This window comes from Herpailurus yagouaroundi, unplaced genomic scaffold, assembly GCF_014898765.1.
Source record: "Herpailurus yagouaroundi ecotype Mexico unplaced genomic scaffold, PumYag 185, whole genome shotgun sequence".
Taxonomy (NCBI): Eukaryota; Metazoa; Chordata; class Mammalia; order Carnivora; family Felidae; genus Herpailurus; species Herpailurus yagouaroundi.
Window position 1 is genome coordinate 26022979 of NW_024412416.1, and position 26903 is coordinate 26049881.

The following is a 26903-nucleotide window of genomic DNA, read 5'->3' on the forward strand; positions in this document are numbered from 1 at the left end:
GCACAAATGCAGAATTCTCCGCAGACCACGTGGAGAAGCTGCTGTGGAAATGTTTTTGTTGGTTGATCATGACACTAAATACCATAAACATTTACTTGAAATATTCACTTATCAGCCAAGGTACAAAAGCCCTCCTTGCCAATGCTGCTGGGAAAGGTGGACTATAGGCAGAGTCTGGGATCATTACTTGTAGTGAATCATTTAGGCAATGCACACAATCTCTTTATCAACTTGTACTAATCTTGTAGATTCATGGTAAATACCAGACAGGACAGAGATGAAAATGTCCTTGACTGGCATTCTCAGAGCCCTACCAGAACTAAAGTATCTCAGCCCAGCTACCTCTCCTCTCATTACTCCCATTTTAATGTTTTCATTACACTTAGAACCATCTACAATTGGAGCACCATCTATTTGTTGATTTGCAGGTCGCTTTTACTTCCTCAGGCAAGTCTAAGAGCAGGGCCTTGTCTCTCCTGTTGGTGGCCATCTCCTCAATGCCTGAAATAGTTCCTTGCATGCACACAGTAGGTGTCCCATAAATACTCATTGAACAAAAAAATGACTTTGAAGATATGGGGACCAGGCATAAGCACACAGCATGGAACTCAAGAAGTGGAAAAAGAAAGAGATATCTTAACCTTTCTTGGATTTAATCCCCCAAATCTAAGTGTAAGAGGCAACCTGCCCTCTCTCAAGCACTCCAAGCAAGAGCCCTGGCCCTGCACAATTACTGACTCACTGAGAGCTCCATGGGCTCATTTGTCAAGATGCCTGGGGGACACCCCCTGTGTTAATAGCCAAGTGGTCTCTGTGAATCTTTCTGCTGCAGAATGAATTCTTAGCGGGCCAATGTTGATGTGTATGAGTTTTATGGCCTCCACTGCAGTGATGATCACAGCAAAATGCAGCCATCAGTGGAATCCTGGCTCTCTGATCACAATCTTGTTAAACTAACAGGAGTTAGGAGCAAGTTAGAAGCACCTCCTGTGTGACCTCTGGCTTGCACTTGGGATGCCTAAATGCCTGTGAACTCTGAGCAATTGCTGTGTCTATGGTCATGGGATAGCAGCCCATCTGGACTAGTGCTTTACAGGTAACCATTTAGCCATTTACAACAGCTCTATGGTAACTCATAGTCTTCTTCTTCCTGGTTCTCCATATACCAAGTTCATCAGGCATTTTTCCAAGAATAGGAACTCAGATGCTAGGGTTAAGGGCCTAAGTCAAATAACTCAAACTGACTATGTATTATTCTAAAGTAAGTGCTTACTATTCAATGTGGAGAAAACACAAGGAATAAACCAACATTTAAGTTATTCCAATTTTTGTTTTACAAAAAATTTAATAAAGTACATTCATAGCACTGCCCAAAAGCCTTTGCTATGTAGACTCCTTAGCATGTTGCTGGGAAAGGTTTTGGGTTAAATTGATGTTGGCAGTCCCATTCTTTTCTTGCTTCCAAATATCCATGCTCTTGGCCATGTCATTTGAAATTCTCCTCACTAAAAAGAAGCTGTCTGCCCACCTCCTGAATGAGGGCCAAATTGTGACTCACTTTGTCTGCCAGAATATGTGGAAGTGACAGTGTGCCAGTCTCAAGCTTAGCTCCCAAGAGGCATTCTGTTTCCATTCTCCTTTTGTGCTTCTGTCTTTGTTGTGAGAAAACCATGCCCAAATGAGTCCACTGGTCTTAGATGGAGAATGGCCAAGTGGAGAAGTATGGAGATGCCCACTAATCCCTTGTAGAGACCACCCACCCCCAGGTCTGTGAATGAGCTAGCCAGGATGAGCAGAGATGTTCATTAATCACACAGACACACAGGCAATGAGCACTTATTATCATCTGGCATTGAGACTTTCTAGTTGTTTGTTACACAGCAGCATTGTAGCAATAGATAAGAGATATAACAATCAACCAAGATAATAACATACATAGAAAAGCATAAATTCTCTTATACAAAATGGAAATCACAACCTGATACTTCTCAAGAGTGAGATAGGATAGCAAAGCCCTTAGTAGACAGCATTTTTCTAAAACAGGATTATTTATCTCTATATTTCAGTATAAAACCACTATCATTTTAAAAATATCAATTTTGTTGAAATGAGTAGTCATATCAGGAAAATGAGACAGGTCCTGATGTATCTCTTCTTGATTTTCAAACCATATGGTGACAAAGCAACACGAAGGCCAAAACTGGTAATAGTGCTGAATTGAAAACCAAAATGAACAGAAAAGTCTGTGCCAGATCCTTAATCATCTGCCAAGAACAGAACTGTCAAAAGGGATGATTGAGGAAGTTCTTGAGGAGAATACTACAAGCTCAACCCTCTGAAGAGGAGGGGAGGAACCAATTTGAAAGAACCAGGAAAGTACTCCCTAATTATCTGGATCTGGTTATGATGTCACTTGGCAGAGCTTCACATCTAGAAGTATGTTGTTCAAAAATGGTAGGCACGAATACATGTGATTATTTTACATTTAAACTTTAAATTAATTAAAATTAAATAAAAGTTGAAAATTCAGTTCCTCTGATGCACTAGTCACATTTGAAGTGCTCAGCAGTCACATATGGCTGGAGACTACTATATCAGAGAGTACAGATTTTAGAACATCTTCATGACTACAGTGAGTTCCCCTGGAAAGGGTTAGAAGAATAGCATTAGCCAGACAGAATGAGTGGTCTGGCCTTGCCCCATAACCTAAACATCCAGTCCCTCTTTCCCTCTCTCTTTCTATATAGGTTTAGAGGATACAACTCTCTGGTTGAAAGTGGTTGGGGAACACAGCCAAATACATATAACCCATGAGCTCAAAGAAAAGTTATTGGTGCTAAAGGCAGATATCCACAGGGCTTGGAAACCATGCATGCTAGATTAGAAGATATCATTCTAGACTCTGTTCAAATTACCATACATTACACCTGACTTCAAGGCTTAGTCAGCTAACCCAGCAGTCAGAAGAGAGGTCCTACTCTGAATGAATGCAATTAGGCATAACAAATGGAGCACATTAACCAATTTTTCAGATTTATACCCTAAGAGGTTAAGGCTTCCAAGGTGAGAATGAGGCTGAAGGACATGAGGGTCACCATATCCATAGTCTCACTAGAAAATCAATTTGTGTCTAGGATATAGCCTACATAAGCATAACCGTGAATAAAACAAAGAGGTGTTATATGAAAAGTGTGGAAGCATTGAAAATGAAACTTGGAATATTTGGAAGATGTATGTCTAGTAGTCAAAAGGCATGAATGCATATGTGCTCTCTTTAGAACAAAAACAGGGAGACAGGGAAAGAAGAGCCTGAGATAAAGGCATAGATAGATTCTGTAAAGCTAAGAAAAAAAGGTTAGGATTCCCAGCCATAGGCACTGAATTGATACTTATACTGAAGACAGAGACAGTAGGCTTGACACAGCTGAAAATAATTTAATGATGTAGATGACTTCTAAGACTTTAATGGGCGTACAAATCACAGAGGGGTTTTGTTAAAATGCAGATTCTGAACAGAAGGTCTGCAGTTCTGAATTTCCTAGATGACGGTGCTGCTGCTGGTCTGGGGACAGTAAAACGGAAGGGAGAAGGCAAACTTGTAGAACCTTCCTAAGGGCAGAGGAAGAAGACAAAGCTTTGAAAAAAGAAGATGATAGGTAAAGGACAGAAAATGGGTATGAAACAGCTTATTAGACAAACAAATAGCATACAAGTCAACAATTAGTAGAATTAAACATGAAACAATAAAGAATTATTTTTAAAATATATGTAAAACTTACCATTTGCACCATTTTTAAGTGACAGTTTACTGGAAAGTACATTCATATTGCTGTGCAACCATTACCACCATCCATCTCCAGAAGTTTTTCATCATCTCAAACAGAAAACTCTGTACCCATCAAACACTAACTCCTTATTCTCCCCTTCCCCTGGGACCTGGTAACCTCTATTCTACTTTCTCTATAAATTTACTTAGTCTAGGTATCTCTCATAAGTAGAATCATTTAATATTTGTCCTTTTGTGCCAGGCTTAGTTAATTTACGATGTTTTCAAAGTTCATCTTTGTTGTAGCATATATCAGCATTTCACATCTTTTTAAAGCTAAATAATATTCAATTGTATGATATACTGCATTTTGTTTATTCATATGTTAATGCACATTTGGTTTGTTTCAAACTTTTAGCTATTGTGAATAATGCTGCTGTGAATGTTGGTGTACAACTACCTGTTTGAGTCACTGCTTTTGTTTCTTTTGGTATATACCTAGAATTGGAATTACTGGACTGTATAATAATTCTATGTTTAATTTTTCAAAAAATAGTCACATTGCTTTCCACGGGGTCTGAACTGTTTTATATTCCACCAACAATGCCTAAGGATTCCAATTACTCTGTAAGTTTGCCAACACTTCTTTTCTTTTTCTTTTTTTAAATAATAGCCATCTTAAGGGGTGTGAAATGGTATCTCACTGTGGTTTTGATATTCATTCCCTTGGTGACTAGTAATGTTAGGTATCTTTTCACATGCTAAGTGGCCATTTGTATATCTTCTTTGGATAAATAGTGTGTTCAAGTCCTTTGGCTATTTTTAAACCGCTTGATTTTTTGTTGTTGTTGACTTGCAGGAGTTCTGTACATAATCTGAATATTAAGTACCCATATCAGATATACAATTTGCAAATATTTTCTCCCATTCCACTGGTTGTCTTCTCAGCCTGTTGACTGTGTTCTTTGATGCACAGAATTCTCTGCTATAGTCCAATTTATATTGTGTTGTTGTTCTTGTTGCCTGCACTTCAATGCCGTATCCAAGAAATCATGCCAAATCTAATGTCATGAAGCTTTTCCCATCTTTTCCTAAGACTTTTACACTTTTATCTCTCACATTTACATCTATGATCCATTTTGAGCTCATTTTTGTCTCTGGTATAAGCATGTAACTTCACTCTTACATGTGGATATTCAGCTTTTCCAGCTCTATTTATTAAGTATCCTGTCTTTTATTCATTGAATTGTCTTGCCACCCCTGTCAAAAATCATTTGATCATATATGTAAACGTTTATTTTGAACTCTATTTTATTCTACTGGTCAGTGTGTATATTATTATGCCAGTATTGCACTGTTTTGATTACCAGGGCTTTGTAGTAAGTTTTGAATCAGTAAATGCGAGACGTCCATTTCTGATCTTCTTTCTCAAGATTGTTTTGGATATCTGGGGTTCCATAATTCTGCATGAATTTTAGAATGGGGTTTTCCATGTTACAGAAAAAAGGAATTGGGATTTTGATGGGGATTGCACTGAATGTGTAGATCACTTTAGGTTGTATTTTCATCTTAACAATACCAAGTCTTCCAATCAATGAATACAAGATGTCTTCCATTAAATTATGTCTTCTTTAAATTCCTTCAGCAATGTTTTATAGTTTTAGTGTATGAGTCTTTTGCCTCCATCATTAAATTTATCCCTAAGTATTTCATTATTTCAGATGCTAATTTAAATGGAATTGTTTTCTTAATTTCCTGTTTCGATTGCTCATTTTTAACATATAGAAATGCAACTGGTATTTATTTACTATTTTTCTGTGAAATTTATTGTCAACTTGGTTTCCATACAACATCCAGTGCTCATCCCAACAGGTGCCCTGCTCAATGCCCATCACTCACTTTCCCTTCCACTCCCACCTCCCCATCAACCCTCAGTTTATTCTCAGTTTTTAAGCTCTCTTATGGTCTGCCTCCTTCCTTCTTTGTAACTTTTTCTTTTCTCCTTTCCCTTCCCCATGGTCTTCTGGTAAGTTTCTCAGGATACACATAAGAGTGAAAACATATGGTATTTGTCTTTCTCTGTGTGACTTATTTCACTTAGCATAACACTTTCCAGTTCCATCCATGTTGCTACAAAAGGCCATATTTCATTCTTTCTCACTGTCAAGTAGTATTCCGTTGTATATAAACCACAATTTCTTTATCCATTCATCATTTGATGGACATTTAGACTCTGTCAATAATTTGGCTATTGTTGAAAGTGCTGCTATAAACATTGGGGTACAAGTGCCCCTATGCATCAGCACTCCTGTATCCCTTGGGGAAATTGCTAGCAGTGCTATTGGTGGGTCATAGGGTAGATCTATTTTTAATTTTTTGAGGAACCTCCACACTGTTTTCCAGAGTGGCTGGAATGTAGCCACTCTGACTGGCATGAGGTGATATCTGAGTGTGGTTTTTATTTGTATTTCCCTGATGAGGAGCGACATTGAGAGTTTTTTCATGTGCCTGTTGGCCATCTAGATGTCTTCTTTAGAGAAGTGTCCATTCATGTTTTCTGCTCATTTCTTCACTGGATTACTTGTTTTCGGGTGTGGAGTTTGGTGAGTTCTTTATAGACTTTGGACTATATGGACTATATGGACTAGCCCTTTGTCCAATATGTCATTTGCAAATATCTTTTCCCATTCAGTCATTTGCCTTTTAGTTTTGTTGATTGTTTCCTTTGTAGTGAAGAAGCTTTTCATCTTCATGAGGTCCCAATAGTTCATTTTTGCTTTTTAATTCCCTTGCGTTTGGAGATATGTCAAGTAAGAAATTGCTGCGGCTGAGGTCGGAGAGTTTTTTTCCTGCTTTCTCCTCTAGGGTTTTGATGGTTTCCTGTCTCACATTCAGGTCCTTCATCCATTTTGAGTTTATTTTTGAGAATGGTATAAGAAAGTGGACTAGTTTCATTCTTCTCCATATTGCTGTCCAGTTCTCCCAGCACCATTTGTTAAAGAGACTGTCTTTTTTCCATTGGATAGTATTTCCTGTTTTGTCAAAGATTAGTTGGGCATACATTTGTGGGTCCAATTCTGGGGTCTGTATTCTGTTCTATTGGTTTCTGTGTATTTTTGTGCCAATACCATGCTGTCTTGATGATGACAGCTTTGTAGTAGAGGCTAAAGTCTGGGATTGTGATGCCTCTGCTTTGGTTTTCTTCTTCAATATTACAATGGCTATTCATGGTCTTTTGTGGTTCCATACAAATTTTAGGATTGCTTATTCTAGCTTCAAGAAGAATGCTGGTGTAATTTTGATTGGGATTGCATTGAATGTGTAGATAGCGTTGGGGAGTATTGACATTTTAACAATATCTACCCTTCCAAACCATGAGCACGGAATGTTTTTCCATTTCTTTGTATCTTCTTCAATTTCCTTCATAAGATTTCTATAGTTTTAGCATAAACATCTTTTACATCTTTGGTTAGGTTTATTCCTAGGTATTTTATGATTCCTGGTGCAACTGTGAATGGGATCAGTTTCTTTATTTATCTTTCTGTTGCTTCACTATTGGTGTTTAAGAATGCAACTGATTTCTTTACATTAATTTTGTATCCTGCAAATTTGCTGAATTCAGGTATCAGTTCTAGCAGACTTTTGGTGGAATCTATTGGGTTTTCCATGCATAATATCATGCCATTTGCAAAAAAGTGAAAGCTTGGCTTCATTTTTCCCAACTTTGATGCATTTGATTTCCTTTTGTTGTCTGCTGATGCTAGAACTTCCAACACTATGCTAAATGACAGTGAGAGAGTGGACATCCCTGTCGTGTTCCTGATCTCAGGGGGAAAGCTCTCCGTTTTCCCCCATTGAGGATGAGATTAGCTGTGGGCTTTTCTTTTTTTATTTTTTTTTTAATTTTTTTTTCAACGTTTATTTATTTTTGGGACAGAGAGAGACAGAGCATGAACGGGGGAGGGGCAGAGAGAGAGGGAGACACAGAATCGGAAACAGGCTCCAGGCTCTGAGCCATCAGCCCAGAGCCCGACGCGGGGCTCGAACTCACGGACCGCGAGATCGTGACCTGGCTGAAGTCGGACGCTTAACCGACTGCGCCACCCAGGCGCCCCAGCTGTGGGCTTTTCATAAATGGCTTTTATGATGTTTATCTATGTTCCTACTATCCTGACTCTCTCGAGGATTTTTATTAAGAAAGGATGCTGAATTTTGTCAAATACTTTTTCCGCATGAATTGACAGGATCATATGGGTTTATCTTTTCTTTTATTAATGTGATGTGTCACATTGATTGATTTGCAAATGTTGAACCAGCCCTGCAGCTCAGGAATGAATCCCACTTGATCTTGGTGAATAATTCTTTTTATATTCTGTTGAATTAGATTTGCTAGTATCTTGCTGAGAATTTGTGCATCCATATTCATCAGGGATATTGGCCTGTATTTCTCCTTTTTTTTTTTTTTTTTTTTTTTCTGGTCTCCGTCTGTTTTGGGAGTAAAAGTAATGCTGGTTTAATAAAATGAGTCTGGAAGTGTTCCTTCCCTTTCTATTTTTTGGAAGGGCTTGAGAAGGATAGGTATTATCTCTGCTTTAAATGTCTGGTAGAATTCCCCTGGGAAGCCATCTGGTCCTGGACTCTTATTTGTTGGGAGATTTTTGATAACTGATTCAATATCTTTGCTGGTTGTGGGTCTGTTCAGGTTTTCTATTTCTTGCTGTTTGAGTTTTGGAAGTGTGTGGGTGCTTAGGAATTTGTCCATTTCTTCCAGGTTGTCCAGTTTGTTGGCATATAATTTTTCATAGTATTCCCTGATAATTGCTTGTATTTCTGAGGGATTGGTTGTAATGATTCCATTTTCATTCATGATTTTATCTATTTGGGTCATCTCCCTTTTCTTTTTGAGAAGCCTGACTAAGGTTTTTTTGTTTATTTTTTCAAAAAACCAACTCTTGGTTACATTGATCTGCTCTACAGTTTTTTTAGATTCTATATTGCTTATTTCTGCTCTGACTTTATTATTTCTCTTCTTCTGCTGGGTTTGGGGTATCTGTGCTGTTCTGCTTCTAGTTCCTTTAGGTGTCCTGCTAGATTTTGTATTTGGGATTTTTCTGTTTCTTGAGATTGGCCTGGATTGCAATGTATTTTCCTCTCAGGACTGCCTTAGCTGCATCCCAAAGCATTTGGATTGTTGTATTTTCACTTTCGTTTGTTTCCATATACTTTTTAATTTCTTCTCTAATTGCCTGGTTGACCCATTCATTCTTTAGTAGGGTGTTCTTTAGCCTCCATGCTTTTGGAAGTTTTCCAGACTTTTCCTGTTGTTGATTTCAAGTTTCATACCATTGTGGTCTGAAAGTGTGCATGGTATGATCTCAATTCTTTTATACTTATGAAGGGCTTTTTTGTGACCCAGTGTGTGATCTATCTTGGAGAATGTTCCATGTGCACTCAGGAAGAAAGTATATTTTGTTGCTTTGAGATGCAGAGTTCTAAATATATCTATCAAGTCCATCTGATACAATGTATCATTCAGGGCCCTTGTTTCTTTATTGATGCTGTGTCTAGATGATCTATCCATTGTTGTAAGTGGGGTATTAAAGTCCCCTGCAATTACCACATTCTAATCAATAAGGTTGCTTATGTTTGTGATTAATTGTTTTTATATATTTGGGGGCTCCCATATTCGGCACATAGACATTTATAATTGTTAGTTCTTCCTGATAGATGGACCCTGTAATTATTACGTAATGATTTTCTTCATCTCTTGTTACAGCCTTTAATTTAAAGTCTAGTTTGTCTGATATAAGTATGGTTACTCCAGCTTTCTTTTGACTTCCAGTAGTCTGATAGATAGTTCTCCATCCCCTCACATTAAATCTGAAGGTGTCCTCAGGTCTAAAATGAGTCTCTTGTAGACAGCAAATAGATGGGTCTTGGTTTTTTTTTTTATCCAGTATGATACCCTATGTCTTTTTATTGGAGCATTTAGTCCATTTACATTCGGTGTTACTATTGAAAGATATGGGTTTAAAGTCATTGTGATGTCTGTAGGTTTCATGCATGTAGTGATGTTTTTGGTACTTTGTGGTCCTTGCAACATTTCACTCACAGAGTCCCCCTTAGGATCTCTTGTAGGGCTTGTTTAGTGGTGATGAATTCTTTCCATTTTTGTTTGTTAGGGAAAATCTTTATCTCTCCTTCTATTCTGAATGACAGACTTGCTGGATAAAGGATTCTCGGCTGCATATTTTTTTCTGTTCATCACATTGAAGATTTCCTGCCATTCCTTTCTTGCCTGCCAAGTTTCAGTAGATAGGTGTGTCCCTACTCTTATGAGCTTACCTTTGTAAGTTAGAGTCTGTTTATCCCTAGCTGCTTTCAGAATTTTCTCTTTTGCCAGTTTCACTATGATATGTCATGCAGAAGATCGATTCAAGTTACCTCTGAAGGGAGTTCTCTGTGTCTCTTGGATTTCAATGCCTTTTTCATTCCCCAGCTCAGGGAAATTCTCAGCTATGATTTGTTCAAGTACCCCTACAGCTCTTTTCTCTCTCTCTTCTTCTTCTGGAATTCCTGTGATTTGGATATTGTTCTGTTTGATTGCATCACTTAGTTCTCTAATTCTCCCCTCATACTCCTGGATTTTTCATCTCTCTTCTCAGCTTCCTCTTTTTCCATAATTTTACCTTCTGATTCATTTATTCTCTCCTTTGCCTCTTCAATCCATCCTATGTCTGGCTCTATTTTATTTTGCACCTCATTTATAGCAGTTTATAGTTCCTCATGACTATTTTTTAGTCCCTTGATCTCTGTAGCAATAGATTCTCTGCTGTCCTGTATGTTTTTTACAAACCCAGCAATTAACAGTATGACTATTATTCTAAATTCTTATTCCATTATATTGCTTAAATCGTTTTTGATCAATTCATTAGCTGTTGCTACTTCCTGGGGTTTCTTTTGAGGAGAATTCTTCCATTTCATCATTTTGGGTATTCCCTGAGTAGCCCCAAACTCAGGGCACTTCCCCTGCTCTGTCAGGAGAAACTTGTGTTGGTGGGTGGGGCCATATTCAGACCCAATGTCTGCCCCCAGTCCACCGCTGGGGACACAGTAAGACTGGTGTGTACCTTATCTTCCTCTGTCCCAGGGGCAGGACTCACTGTGGAGTGGTGTGGCGCCTGTCTGGGCTGCTTGCACACTGCCAGGCTTGTGGTGCTGTCTCGATGGGATCTGGCCAAGGGTGTATTAGACGCGGTGGATCTGCAAGGTGCACAGGGGTGGGAAAGGAAGGCTTAGCTAGCTTTACAGTTGGTGGTCCCCTGAAGGAGGGGCCCTGCAGCACTGGGAGGGAGGCAGGCCTGTCTGAGGGATGGATCCACAGAAGCACTGTTGTGGGCATTTGCGTGGTGCAAGAAAGTTTTGTGACTGGAACTGGTTCCCTTTGGAATTTCGGCTGGGGAATGGGAGAGAGAGATGGTGCTTGCCAGCCCTTGTTCCCCAGCAAAGCTGAGCTCTGTTTTCTGGGACTCAACAACTCTCCCTCCTGGCATCCTCTTGGCCTCCACTCTCTCCAAGAGCAGAGCTGTTGACTTTTCAAATTCCAGATATTAAGTCCTGCTGGTTGTCAGAACTCACAGAGTTCAGCCCCTCTGCTTTTGCAAGCCAGACTTTGGGGGGCTCTGCCTTGCCAGGTGGGCTCTGCCTCCACCACCTCAGCTCCCTCCCGCCAGTCCATGTAGCGTGCACCACCTCTCCACCCTTCCTACCCTCTTCTGTGGGCCTCTTATCTAAGCTTGGCTCTGGAGAGTCCTTTGTGGTAGTCTTTTGGCAGTTTTCTGGGTTATTAAGCAGATGTGGGTGGAATCTAAGCAATCAGCAGGACGAGGTGAGCCCAGTGTCCTCCTACGCTGCCATCTTCCCAAGTCTCTCTGCAACTGGTTTTTTATATGTTGATTTTGAAATGTGTAGTCTTGTTGAATTCATTTTTTAGAAGAACAGGTTAGGGGGAGGTGTTGCATGAAACCTCTAGGTTTTCTACATAAATTCATATTTTCTGAAGACAAATTTACTCCTTTTCCAATTAAAACAGATATAGCATAAGTAAACATCCTTGTTACTGATATTAAGGGAAAATTTTCAGCTTTTCACAAATGAATAGGAATTTAATTGGAAGTTTTTAATGTATGTTCTTTATCATGTGAGGGAGTTGCCATCAATTCCTACTTCTTTGCACATTTTTATCATAAAAGGGTGTTCAATTTTGTTAAATACTTTTCTGCATCAATTGAAATATGTTTTTTTTTTTCTTTTCATTTTTTTAATGTTATTTTCCTATGTTGACCCATACTTGCATTCCAGGAATAAGTACCACTTTATCAAGGCATGTGTTGCTGAATCCAGCTTGCTAGTAATTTTGGGGGGATTTCTGCATTAATATTAATAAGGGTTATTGATCTGTGGTTTTCTTATAGTGTTTTTTCTGGCTTTGGTGTCGGGGTATAATGTTGGCTTCATAGAATGAGTAAGGAAGCATTTTGTCCTCATAATTTTTTGGGAAGAGTTTGACTTTTTGTGTGTTAATTCTTCACTTGATTTAACTGGGGGTAATTCTTCTTTGCATATTTGGTAAAATACACCAGTGAAGCCATTTGATCCAAGGCTGGTTTGTTTTGTTTTGTTTTGTTTTAAGTTACTGATTCAATTGCTACAGTAATTGTAAGTCTGTTCATATTTTCTTTGTTTATATATCAGTTTTGCATGCTTCTATAGTTTCGTCCATTTCATCCAGGTTATCTCATTTGTTGGCATATAATTTTTCATAGTATTCACTTGAAAATCTTTATATTTTGTAAAATTGGTACTAATGTTCTCCTTTTCATTCCTGATTTTTGTTATTTGAGTCTTCTTTATTTTTTCTTGGTCTAACTAAATATTTGTCCACTTAGTTGATCTTTTCAAAGGACCAAATTTTCATTTCATTGATTTTTCTACATAGCATTAGTACTCTATATTTTTTCTATCTCTACTCTACTCTTTATTATTTGCTTCTTTGTGTTAGCTTTCATTTTAATTTACTTTTCTTTTTTTCGTTCCCTAAGATAGGGAACTAGGATAGTTCGATTCTTCTTTTCAATGTATATGTCTACAGGTATAAATTTCCCTCTTAACATTGCTTCCCAGCATCTCATATTTTTTTTATTATTGTAGAACTTTATAATTCTCATTTAAATTCTGTATATATTTGAAATTCTGATGTCTAATGTATATATGTTTATAACCATCAAATCTTGGACAATTGATTTTTATCATCAATATACAGTATTTTTCTGTGTCTTAGTGTAGTCTTTGACCTAAAGTCTATTTAATTTCATATTAGTATAGCCACCTCAGCTCTCTTTTCATTACTATATGTATAGAATATACATTTTTATATCCTTTCACTTTAAATTTATTATGTCTTTAGAACTAAAGTGAGTCTTTCATAAATAGCATATAGATGGATCCTGTTTTGTTTTTTTAGCCATTTTTCCAATCTTTAACTCTTGTGTGAAGAGTTTAATCTATTTATATTCTTTATCTATTTATCTACTATCTATCATCTATCTATCTATCTATCTATCTATCTATCATCTATGATCTATTTATTTTAGAGAGAGTGAGGGAGGGGGAGAGAAAGAGAGAGAAAGAAAGAGAGAGAGAGAGAGAGAGAGAGCAAGAGAGTCTTAAGCAGGTTCTATATCCAGCACAGAGCCCAATGAAAGGCATGATCTCAAGATCCTGGGATCATGACCTGAGCCAAAATCGAGAGTTGGGCGCTTAACCAACTGAGCCATCCAGGCACACCAAATCTATTTATATTTAAAGTGGTCATGAATAAGGAAAGGCTTCTTTCTTTTTTCTGTTTTCTGTATGTCCTATAGCCTTTTGTTCCTTCATTTCCCCTATCTTTTTCTTTTCTGTTTAGCTGACTTTTTTGTAACATATTTTGATTCTCTTCTCATTTTCTTTATGTATATTCTTTATTTTTATGTTTATTTATTTATTTACTTTGAGAGAGAAAGCACCCATGATCAGGGGGTGTACAGAGAGAGAGAAAGTGAGAGAGAATCCCAAGCAGGCTCCACGCTGTCAGTGCAGAGCCTGACATGGTGCTTAATCTCATGAATTGTGAGATCATGACCTGAGCTGAAATCAAGAGTCAGATGCACTTAACTGACTGAGCCACACAGGCACTCCTCCTTTACATATATTCTATAGACAATTTCATTGTGGTTACCCTGGAGATTATATAGGACATCCTGACATAATAACCTAATATTAATTAACATAAGCTTTACTTTAACCACATATAAAATCTCTACTCAATTTGCTTTGCACTACCCTATGTTATTGATGTTACAAGTTGCATCTTCATGCCTTATATAGCTAATGACAAAGCTTTATAATTATTTTTAAGCTTGTGTCTTTTCAATAACAGAAAAAATGAAGTTACAAAAAAAATTAAAGTAATGCTCATTTCATTTACTTTTACTGGAGATTTTTAAAAAATCTATATATACCTTCAAGTTACTGTCTAGCATCTTTTCATTTCAAACTGAAATGAAAGTAGCCTTTTTGAGGCACAGGTCTAGTGGTAACAAAAATCCCTCAGCTTTTGTTTACCTGGGAATTTATTAATCCCTACTTCTGAAGGACAGTTTTGTCAGATTTAGAATTTGCTATTCATAAGTTTTATCTTTCAACAATTCAAATATTTAATCATTCCCCTGCCTTCTAGCCTCCAAGGCATCTGATGGAAAAAAAGGCCCATAATCTTTTTTGAGGCTCCCCTATATAGGATGAGTCACTTCAGTCTTGATGATTTAAAGATTCTCCCTGTATATGTGACTTTTCATGTTCAATTGTATGTGTCCTTGTGTTGGTCTCTTTGGTTTTGTCCTACTTGGAGCTTTTTGAGCCTTTTGGATTTAAAGATTCATATTTTTCATCAGCTTCAGGAATTTTTTAGCCAATATTTCTTCCAATAATTTTTGAACACCTTTCTCACTCCCATCTCTTGGTGGACCTGATGGTTTCTTACAAGTCCCTTAGGCTTCATTCATTTTTCTTTGATCATTTTTCTTTCTGTTATCCTACTTGATTTTAATTGTTCTGTCTTCAAATTTGCTTATTCTTTCTTCTGGTTACTGAAATCTCGGTGAAATTCCCTCTAGTGAATACTTCAGTTGCTGTGTCATTCAGCTTCAGGATTTGTTTGGTTCCTTTTATAACTTCTATCTCTTTATTGCATTCTGTTCATTTTATTCATACATCATTTTCTCAATTTCCTTCAGTTTCTTTGTTCATGTTTCCCTTCAGCTCTTTGAGCATAGTTAAGGCAGACAATTTAGTTTTCATCTAGTAAATCCAATGTTTTTGTATATTCAAGAATGGTTTTGTCAATTTATTTTTTTTCCTTTGAATGAGTCATGTTTTATTTTTTCTTTGTATGTCTTGCGATATTTTTTTCTTGAAAATTGGGCATTTGACTATTATAATGTTACAACCCTGACAATCAAGTTTTTCTTCTTTCTATTGTTATTCATTTTTAGGAAGGCTTTATCCATTTATTTTGAAGTATTTCTAATCATGTTTTAAAAAGACTTTTCCTTGTCAGTATAATCAGCAAAATCTTTGTTCTATTAGTTCATGTTCAGCTGATGTTTCAACAAAGATGTTTTTGAATGACAGGAGCTAAAATAAACAAACAGAAACTCAAGCAAACAAATAAATAAAAAGAGAGAACAGCCACCTCTTCTGTCTTTGTAGATTGGCTCTGTCCTGGCACATTCTTCACCACACAGCTAGGATGGCTCTGAGTTTAGGGATCAGCCAGGGTAAAAACTTAAGGTCTTCTCAGGACTTTTTCTGAGAATATGTTTTGCCTGCGTATATGCATAACTTTCTTAATTCTGTATACTTAACTGTTTTTTTAAATGTTTGTTTATTTTTAATAGAGAGAGAGACAGAATGTGAGCAGGGGAGTGGTAGAGAGAGAGGGAAACACAGAATCTGAAGCAGGCTTCAGGCTCTGAGCTGTCAGCACAGAGCCCAATGCAGGGCTCAAACTCATGAAACATGAGATAACGACCTTAGCTGAAGTTGGATACTTAACCAACTGAGCCACCAGGCACCCCTAACTGGTTTTGAATAACATGATTTCTCAGTCTTACTTCAGCTTCTTCTTTGAGCCTTACATGATCTATTTTATATTTCTACCCTGAGTCTCTTGACCTAGACATCCATGAGTTATAGACATATTGTAGTCTTTATGACCATAACCTGACTTTTTTCCTGCCTGCATTTTGAGTTATGCAAAATAGATGTGAGCATCTTGTTTCAGTCCTTCAGGTATCCTCCAGACTGTTTAGAACATATGTACACCATATTTACAAACAAGGTCTCTTCTGTGTCACCAGTGTAAGGGAGGAAACTGGCAACTGGGCTCCTACCTGCCCTTGCATCAGGGAGGGGATGGGGAAATGGCAGGTAAAAATACCACAAAACTTTCCAACTCTTTTTAATATAGTTTTTTTTTTTCCTTTATTTGGCATTTGGTTGGTTTCTGCAAACTTTAGAATATTTTTCAGAGCTCCTACAAAGTTGTTTCAGACAGCTTCTGCCTATTTTTGATATTTCTATAAAGGAACAAGAGCTTGAAGTTTCTTAGTCTGCTTTTTGCTAATGTCACTCAATAATAACATCTTTAAAATAGAGAGAATTTTCCTGAAAAACATGAATTTTCAAGATTGATGCAAGAAGAAAACCTAGAGAGACATAAAAGTATAGCCATGTGTGCCAGGGTAGACAATGTCATTCAAGAACCTATTCAACATACCATGCATCTATAGAAAACATTTCATATGATGTGTATATTTATAACTAATTTTTTAGAGTACTTACAGGAATACTAATCTTTTAGGAATATTTACTTGTATAATATAATCTATTACAGAACATATTAAAAAAAATCTTCTTGATTCATATTATGTCAAAACATACCATGAAATACAAAGACAGATGTAATCCATTGATATATTTAACAGAATCTATATGGTATATATCCCAAATGTGTGAAAGTGCCCCACTTTACCACCTCACCATTGGACAATTTACTAAGGAATTTCAGTGAATTGGCTCATGGTTCTTAGAAGTTTCAGGTAAGTCATAGATCTTAATAAGAGTCACAGTAATAAGAAAGAAAGAATTAATCTGGGAATAGATTTCTTGAGACAGTTTCCAGCCATCCTTCTAGGAGATTAATACCTTCAGTTGGGACTCCAGGAGCAATGGTACCTGTTTCACACTTGGGACAAATTGAGTACTTTTAAGGCAGCAGAATAGAGGAAACTGAATGGGGAATGGATCGTCATAATAGCAATGCAGGCATATTTCCTGTGGATCACACATGAGCTATGTGTAAAAATAGGAAGATCCAAAGTCATCTTGGATTCTCTACAAGAGGCCTGCCAAGATGGCAGAGACAAGCTGACCATGAAAGATGCATTCCTAGAGCTGAGAAAAGAGTTCCAAGAGACTTCATGAAATAAAAACGTATCCTACCCTCCTACTCCCCTAACCCTCAGTGCTGGTCAAGGGACCAGCTGGAGAAAGGTGCCTCATGGTGGAAAACTCTGAGAAGTGTTAATTTTCAGTATCTTCTAAGTGCAAAGAGTATGAAGTCACAAGAAAGTGGTACTAGTTCAAGTAAAACTTTTCTTATTTTCCCTCCAAATCCTAAATTTTCACAATGGGAGGAGTCACATTGTTATCAACCTCGGTTGTGGGGTGGGGGTGGGTTATAGAAGAGAAATAGAATCAGAAAGGCTGAAAAGTCAACTACCCTTCCTTTGCCATTACAGTCTTCTAGTCTGTAATAAGGCTGGGCTGTGGAAAGGGAAAATAATAATGCTAAATCTGAATTTAGTATTAAACACTGACTTCAGAATTGTTGTGTAACATAATGATGGAAAAGAACTAATACTAAAACATTGGCAGAAAACCATGATATCTGCCAAAATTTTTACCCATGGTGAAGAAATTTCATACCCCAATGAACAGTGTATAAGGGGATAGTGGGTAACAAACAAAATTGCATTATGACTAGATCACAAGGTATGCTTAAAAACAATAAACTGTTTGTTTAAGCAATTATAAAAGAACAATTATAACAACATATTTATTGATATCTCTCCTCAGGGGAGGGAAAGAAAAACAAAAATAAACTAATGGGACTACACCAAAATATAAAGCTTTTGCACAGCAAAGGAAACCATCAACAAAACAGAAAGACAACCTAGTGACTTAGAAAGGATATTTGCAAATGATATATCTGATAAGGGATTAATATTGAAACTATGTGAAGAACACAACTCAACATAAAAAAAAAAAAATCTGATTAAAACATTTGTAGAGAACCTGAATAGACATTTTCCCAAAGACATACAGATAGTCAATAGAAATACAAAAAAAAAAAAAAGTTAAACATCACTAATTATCAATAAAAACATCAATCCATCATCCATCAATCATCAAAACCACAATGAGCTATCACCTCGCACCAGGCAATGGCAAGTATTAAGTATTAAAAAAAGATAAGAAATAACAACCGTTGGCAAGGATGTGGAGAAAAGGGACCCCCCAAGCACTATTGGTAGGAACGTAAATTAGTGCAACCACTATGGAAAACAGTATAGAGGTTACTCAAAAAAATAAAAATAGAAATCCCATATATTTCAGTAATTACACTATGGACATTTACCTGCCACCCCAAATGAAGACCCTTATTCAGAAAGATATATGCACCCCTATGTTTATTACAGCATTATTTACAACACCCAAGATATGGAAGCAACCTGCATTCATTGACAGGTGACTAGATAAAGAAAATGTGATACATACACATACAATAGAATATTACTCAGCCATAAAAAGAAATGAATTCTTGCGATTTGCAACAATATGGATGAAATTACAGGGTATTATACTAAGAGAAGTAAGTCAGACAGAAAAAGACAAATACTGTAAGCTTTCATTTCTATGTAGAATACAACCAAACAAGCAAGCAAACAATAAATAACAGACTCTTAAATACAGAGAAGAAACTGGTGGCTGCCAGAAGGGAGAGGGTGGGGGGATGGGTGAAATACATAAAGAGAATCAAGAAGTACAAACCTCTAGTCATAAAATAAATAAGTCACAGAATGAAAGTACAGCACAGGGAGTATAGCCAATCATATTGTAATATTGCATGGTGAAGATAATGACTACACACATCATGGTAGGCTTGAGTAATATATAGAATTGTTGAATCAACATGTTGCATAGCTGAAACTAAGAGAACATTGTATGTCAATTATATATCAATTAAAAAAAAATTGTAAATTAGCCATGGACAAAACAAATGTAATGGTTTTTAAAGAGTATTGCCCACCATGATAAAATAGGATTTATATAAGGAATTCAAGGATGAATCAAGGTAGGGAATTATTACATCTCAATTACAGGTTAAGTTAGGAAAATGAGCAAACAGAGAGTTAATTAATAAACTACTTTTACTTCTGATATGTAAAGAAAAAGTAATCTAGGGTCAGTTATCTGATTTATAATTAGTTGTTGAATATAAACTCCATAATTTTGTGATATCTGTGTTGTTCAACTCATGAGATAGTTCCCAGAAACTAATTTATAGTGTATTTATATTTTTTTTGAAAGAGAGAGTCACAGCTCAAGTGGGGGAGGGGACTAGAGAGATAGAGACACAGAATGTGAAGCATCCTCCAGGCTCTGAGTTGTCAGTACAGAGCCCAACGTGGGGCTCGAACTCATGACCCGTGAGATCATGACCTGAGCTGAAGTTGGATGCCCAACCAACGGAGCCATCCAGATGCCCCCATAAATATATTGTTTTAATGGAAGTAAAAGAATGAGTCATAATTACCGTAAACTGAAAATGCAAATCATGTTTCATAGTGGGATGCAAGAAGCACTCTTCTTTTAACAAAGAACTAGGAAATACTGTACATTATTATCCCTACTGTGTTTCATTTTCTGAAAGCAGAAATCAATGCAATAAAACAGGAAATAGAAATAAGAGTAAAACTAATGAAAATGAACACAAAAAACCCATCATTATAAGCATTATGATTATTAGACTAAAATTCTGAAGATTACTAACTAAACTGTAAGCCTGGATGGATATGATACTGGATAAATGCCTAAACAAAGAGCTATAAACAAATAGGTTATAGCTTTCCCACATATCAGTAGAAGACAGTTTAAAAATAACACAAAAATGATCCCATTCCTAACAGTATCACACATACAAAATAGGAATATCCTTACCAATATATGAGACGGCTGTCTGAAGAAAATGATAAAACTGCTACAAGTCATGAATGAAGACATGAATGAATGCAGAAAAGTCACAGTTATGTAGGAAAGATTGAATATAGTATAGCATTTGTTCAGTGTTTATCGAGCGTAATTCCAGCCAACATTTCAAACTGTATTTTTTAGAATTTGCTAAAACAAATGATTGTTCATGTGGAAAGATAAACTGGTAAGTATAGAAACAAATAGCTGACTATTTGAGAAGAAAAAAATTGAAAAGCTGCCTTATATACACCAAGATAAATTCTGATGGATTAAGAACCTACATGGAAAATATAAAAATAAAAGTACTACAGAAAGAAGAATTAGAATTTAAATTTAATTCTCATACAATATTTTTTTTTCCACCCAAGACAATAGTAGATTTTGGGGATGGAACAATAAATAAGACAGAGACAGTTCTCTTCTCAGAGAATTTATATTCTCATGTTCCCCACCATCATGGGTAATTACAAAAGTCAATAAATAACAAGATATTGACAAGATAATGTTAGATCTGACTAAGTGCTATAATACAAATAAAACAAGGGAATAGACAATCAGAATAGGATTCTCCTTGTGGAGGTGACGGTTGAAGTGTCTTCAATTATGTAAGTACTCTATGATCCCAAAACACGAGTATCTACAAGTGAAGTATTACATCCAGCAAAGAGCATGTGCAAAGGCCTTAAGACAGGAATATCCTCATCCTTGATATTTATGAAGAGTAGAAGGAAGGTCTGCATACTAGAAGCATGATAAAGAGTGAGTGCAAGAGTCAAAGAGTAACAGCCATGTCAGATGGTCTCTTTGCAAATCAGAAGATGAAGAGGTTTCATGGTTTTTTGTTTGTTTTTGTTTTATTTATTTTTGAGAGGGTTGGTGGAAGAAGGAGGGGCAGAAAGACAGGGAGACAGTAGATCAGTAGTGGGCTCTGCACTTACAGCAGAGAGCCCGATGTGGGGCTCAAATTCATGAACCATAAGACCATGACCTGAGCTGAAGTCAGACGCTTAACTGAATGAGCCACCCAGGCGCCCCGAGGTTTCTGTGTTTTTAATTAAAGTATGAGGTAATGTCATCAAATGAGAGTGGTGGGAGTGATTGAAGTGAAGGTGTGAAAGTGTCCTTAAAAACAGGGGAAGAATGAATGGAGCGTAAGAAGGATACAATTTTATGAGCTTGAATTTAAAATGGAACAAGTGATTTTAAACAGGTTTGAGGAATGAAGTAAATAGGTTATTTACAGTAGCCAAATGATAAAGTCTGAAGCATGTGTCACAACCCTAAATATGTAATTTATTGCTGATAAGAGTAAAAAAAATTGGCATAATCCTTTTTAGAAAGTAATTCATCAATATGTTATTTACTTACATAAAAGTAACTGGGAGCCAGAGACAAAACGGGAGTTTGGGAATTAAGCACACCTATGCTCAAATCACATCAGTCTTATTAGTTCTGTAAGCTTAGGTCTTTTCTGGGGGAAAAAGATGTCTGATCAGAACCACCGTAGGAAATACAGTTTCAGAATTAGATGGCAGCCAAACCAATTAGGTGACTTAATTTGAATCTTGTGAAATAAGTTGTAGCTTCATCTTGGCATTGCATTAAACCTCTTAATTATAAAAATGGCAACTTTAACAATTTTAAGTATTTTTAATAGCAAGTGGGAATGTTACAATGTATTTTCCAATATATTTTGCAATAAGCTTTTCATGTAGAATATTGCTATGCTTTTTTGATGAAGATGACTAAGCCTTAGATTCTCAGATGCTTTTTGAAGCAAATCAATTACTATTTTGTGAACCTATTACTAGTTCCTAACATAAGAAAAAATGTTCCAAAGACAAAATGCATGGCCTGAAGAAAAGATCATGTTACAAAGTTTACTCACTGGTGCAGGGTGAGATATTCAATGATATCAGATGATCAGTTGACTGGAAAAGAAAGATGGGAATATTGTAGAGGGATAATGACTCTGCCTTCTTACAGGCAGCAAAAATCTTGAGCCCAGCACCAAAGAAAACACAAAAACTGTGACAGGAACAAGACCAAGATCTATAAGCATCTTAGCCAAGATCTTCCTAGTTCCTGAAAAGGTTTGGCCGCACAAAGGAAATTTCAAAGAGCCCCAGTTTTATTTTAGGATGGTATGAATGCCCTATCAAGAGCATTGTGTCACATCACATGGTGACTGAGACATGTTCACAAAGCTCAGTTCATTGTTTTATTCAGATGAGCCCAAACCAACAAGCGCAAACTAGTGATAGCCCAAGTTTCAAATTCAGGGGGCTGTAAGAGTCATTGAAAAAATAGCTCATGATTTATAATGACCTTTTGTCATTACAAGAACATGATCACTCTCAAGTATCTGTGTGAGCAGTCATTGGCCACTTTTGTAGAGTCATCAGAGTAATGGATTAATGATTTCCCAGAATAAGACTGAGATGACGTACAAGCCCATGTCATGGACAGCTCATCCACAGCCAGAGATCTTCATCTACGCTCGATAAAGCAAAAGTTCTTATTGATCCTGTACTGCAATGGCTGAATATGAATAGCAATAGGAGCCTAGAGGAGTTAAATGGTGACTGACCTACCAGAGTAAGCTACTGTGGTTTGGCTGGGTATAGGCCAATCCCAGTCTCCAGTGGGGAGATAAATCCAACCTTAATGTCTCAGGGATATAGCCAGGACAATTAGTATCTCAGGGATATAGCCAGTAAGAATGCAATCCCTATTGGGCTGGACCTTCATCAGCAGCACCTGCTTTTAAGCAGGAGATAAATAATAATCCTAGTGCTCCATAACCCTTAATGGGAATTTAACTCCCTAAAGTCCTCAGCTGCACCAGACCTCATTCAGGCTCATGCCATGGTACCTAGTACCAAAAAGATATAATGTGTCATTGGGGTTTTATACACTGGCACATCCTGGGTTTGCCATGTCACCAACATGATTCAGTGATCACAAAAGTAGAAAGAGAGCAAAGAGAAGGTAGGATTTGGGGCCAAGAGGAGGATAGAGGGTTTCCTATCAATGTAAACACTCACAGTGTTTTTAACCCAAAACACAATACTTATAGTGTGAGTGTGTGTGTGTGTGTGAAATAGAATATATAAAAATGTTACTTCAGTTCACAAGGAATAACATGGAATATGTATATACATGAATTCAATAACATTATTTTGAAATACTAATGTGCTTTTTGTCCAAAAATTCAAGTCAAACTTCAACTTCAAATTCAAATTAATTTCTATAGCTATTTGTGATTTTTAAATCTAGAGGCAGAAATTTCTAGATTAGTCAATTTCAAAAGGAATCAGATGGCACAGTGTAGCTGTTAAGCATATGCAGAATGTGGCAGTCTGTTGTTTAGAGATTTTCTTTCTGACAGCTTGTCCAGGTCCATAAAGATCTAAAGAATTGTTTCAAAAATATGAGGTTCTAAATAAAGACCTAAGGAGTATATTGAGACTGCATTTGAATAAAAACAGCTATTTATTTAGAAATCCATTTACTGATTTAAGAGGTAGCTTGAGATGTATAATGGATGTAATTTGACTGGAGAGTAGTTAAAGTTATTGTACCAATTTTATTATTGAAAACTTTCCATGGGCTTATTATATAATTACTTTATATATATTAATATTATTATATTAAATAATATATAAATATTAATATAATATAAATATATATTTATATTTATACAGGCAGGGTATTAGCTAAAGATGTAGTTTTATTGTCTTGGCTTTTCTTATTCTTGTGTTTTGTGTTGTTAAATCCAGCAGTTTCAAATGAAGCTTGAAAATTTATTACAGTTCTTTCATTCATATCATTCTGTCTGCTATGATCTGAAAGCTTAAGTGCCCCCAAAATTCATATGTTGAAATCCTATCCCCAAAGGTGGTGGTATTAGGAAGTGGGGGCTGAGGTCATGAGGGTGGATCCTTCATGAATGGGGTTAGTGTTCTTATAAAAGAGATCCCACAAGCTCCTTTCCCCTTTTCACCAGGTGAGGACACAGTGGGAATGTGCCTACTATCAACAAGGAAGTGGGCCTTCCCCAGCCACTGGCACCTTGATCTTGGATCCAGTGTCCAGAAATGTGAGAAATAAATACCTGTTGTTTATAAGCCATCCAGCTTATGTATGGTATTTTGTTATAGCAGCCAGATAGGCATTCTCCTAACAGTTAAAGTTTCAAAGGAGGCATACTAAATTTTCTACCTCTGGTAAGAAAATAAAGAACACAAAAATAAAAATGGAGAGAACCCAAATAGCAAATTTTGTTTAAAAAGGCAAGCCTAGGCTTAATTTTTATTGATATTGCTTCTTTTTGCTCTTCCCCCCACCACACACACATATAGTTTTTCTATTCATTTTGGCGGGAGGTGGGGCAGGTAAATGAGGGACATGACTCTTCATTTTATGCTCACATGGTTTCTGGGTAACCTTTCGTAAAACTGATGTACTTCTCAGAACCTCTGGAGTTTTGCATCCATTTTTTTAATTTCCAGGCAAAAATGAAAGAGGCTTAAAATGCCCCAGAGAAACATCAACCTGAAACATCAATTATTATAGTAATACCATAGGTTGGTTGACATGTACCACTTTTTTTCCTCCTTAACGTTAAAAAAAAGTCTGATTTTCACTAAAATCTGACTCCTGTTCTATATATTGCTTTTTTGAGAAAGTCACTCAACATTTCTTCTTAAGGCAATGTTAAATAAACCCTTCCCTAATTTGAAGCATGAAAAGTCAGTGGTGTGGATTTAAATGTATGTTGCTATGATTTCACTAAGATCTATTGGAATCTTAGTAAAAGGCCTATGGTCTCACAATATTTTATGATACATATTTTGTTCAAGATATCCACCATCATCCTCTCAAAACTGTGGTAACTCCTAGAAGATCTCAAAAGCACTTTTAGACCAGGAGATCAGGAAAGACACACGTGCACACATCCACACCCACACACAATTACTCTAAAACAAAACAAAATAAAAATCATTACAAAATCAGCACAAGAGACAAAAGATTTTTAAGGTCACCATTTAGCAAGGTTGATATTCATAATAATTAGCCACCAACAGTGGTGGAGCATTATGGGAAGGTCTGGTGGTTTCCAGGGCAACCAGGAAAGCCCAGAGCCTCTTCAGGGTTCCAGGCAGCAGTCCGGTTTCCTGATTCAAGTGATTTCATTATGAGACCTGGTGAGATGATTCTCATCAGGAAGCTTTGCATTTAGTCATTCCCATAAATATTGGTGACACTACCTCATAAAGCTCTGAGGAGACTATCCCATATAATGGCAAAACTAGACAGTTTTTTCACCTCAGCAGCTTTGGGACAACTTTATTGAAAGCCTCTGCAATGTCAGAGCAATATTCATTACAGCCTTTGTGGCTATGATATAGGAAATCCGTCCTCAGAGAATCTGTGCTCTCAGATACGGCAATGCGATTATTTAAAATCAGTCCGAGGAGATGGTTTTTCCCTTGTGTGATGACTATTTATAGTAACAGTAATACACCAAATCTTATAAGATGTGTGTGTGTGTGTATGTGTGTGTGTGCGCACGCGCGCAAATCTCAGTGTTCCGTGGATGTCTCCTAATTAATCTGAGGACATGGCCTCACTTCCTATAATCATCTCAAGTGAGAAATTCAATGGCAATGCGTCATGCAACTGCGAAATTAGCCCTGAAAAGGCAGACAGACCTGAGCCCGTACAGCACCGTCCCATCAGGGTGAAGGCGGATCATGCGGTTTTTCACTGTCACTCCATGCACAAATGACTTTTTGTCATTTAAGAAATATGTGTCAGGCACCCATAGCTGGTCAGCCACTCGATTGTCAAGCGTGAGGTTGAGAGGGATCCCAGAATAGGCAAGCCTTTTATCTCTCCAATATTGTTGAAAATACATGGTTAAGGTGTAATCCTGGGGGGGGAAAGAAAAGGAAAAAGTTAGTTTGTGCTCAGCCACCGGCGTATTTCCTCCATGACTGGTCAAATTCAGGTTGGAATCCAGAAGAAGTGGGTATTATTTTCAGGCAGGGTTGGAAGCTTGGTTGCTTTCTTGTAAATGCAAATAAATACTAGGTTTAATAGGTATAAATCATGCTAATAAATCCTCTGTTTTAGAAAAAAAAAAAATCCTCTGTTTTATTTAGACAAGAACCAGACTAGACAAATTGGCATTTAAGCAATAGCCACACAGACATAAGGGACAAAAAATAATTTTTAAAAAGTCATCATAATATCAGGTTGCTGGCAGGACCCTGAGCCCTCTCCTATGTCCTCCATCTCCCACCAGACACACATGTGTCTTCACCACCTATGGCAGAGGACCTCTATTTACAAATTCTCTCTGCAACATAAGCCTCTTTCCTCTCCTACCCTCTGAGAAAGCTGTAAATACAAACTCTGTAAACATACTTTGGCGACCCAATGACCTGTGGGAGGTCTCTATGCCTTATTCTTTTTTTCTTCCAGGACACCATTTCTATACTAACTAGGCCATATCATCACCTTGAGATGATGATACATTCGTCTGGGAAAAATGGGAGCCTGTAGCTAACGCTGGATATAGGAGAAGAGAAATGGACCATGGTATAACCCTCACAGGCTTGCCAACAAAATAAGCATATATCTAGGCAGATGATCCTACTGTTTTGGTTTGTTTGTTTGTTTGTTTGTTTTGGGATTTCTTTTGTAAAGT

General features: G+C 37.0%; 1 protein-coding gene across 2 annotated transcripts in view; it reads right to left on the minus strand.

Moving 5' to 3' along the window:
- GABRB3 (gamma-aminobutyric acid type A receptor subunit beta3) overlaps window positions 1–26903 on the minus strand; it is a 251422-nt gene that overhangs the window by 47523 nt on the left and 176996 nt on the right. For both annotated transcript variants that reach the window (XM_040493883.1, XM_040493884.1), the window contains exon 4: window positions 25903–26123. In XM_040493883.1, coding sequence (XP_040349817.1) covers window positions 25903–26123 — 221 coding nt within the window. The remainder of the gene's footprint in view (window positions 1–25902; window positions 26124–26903) is intronic.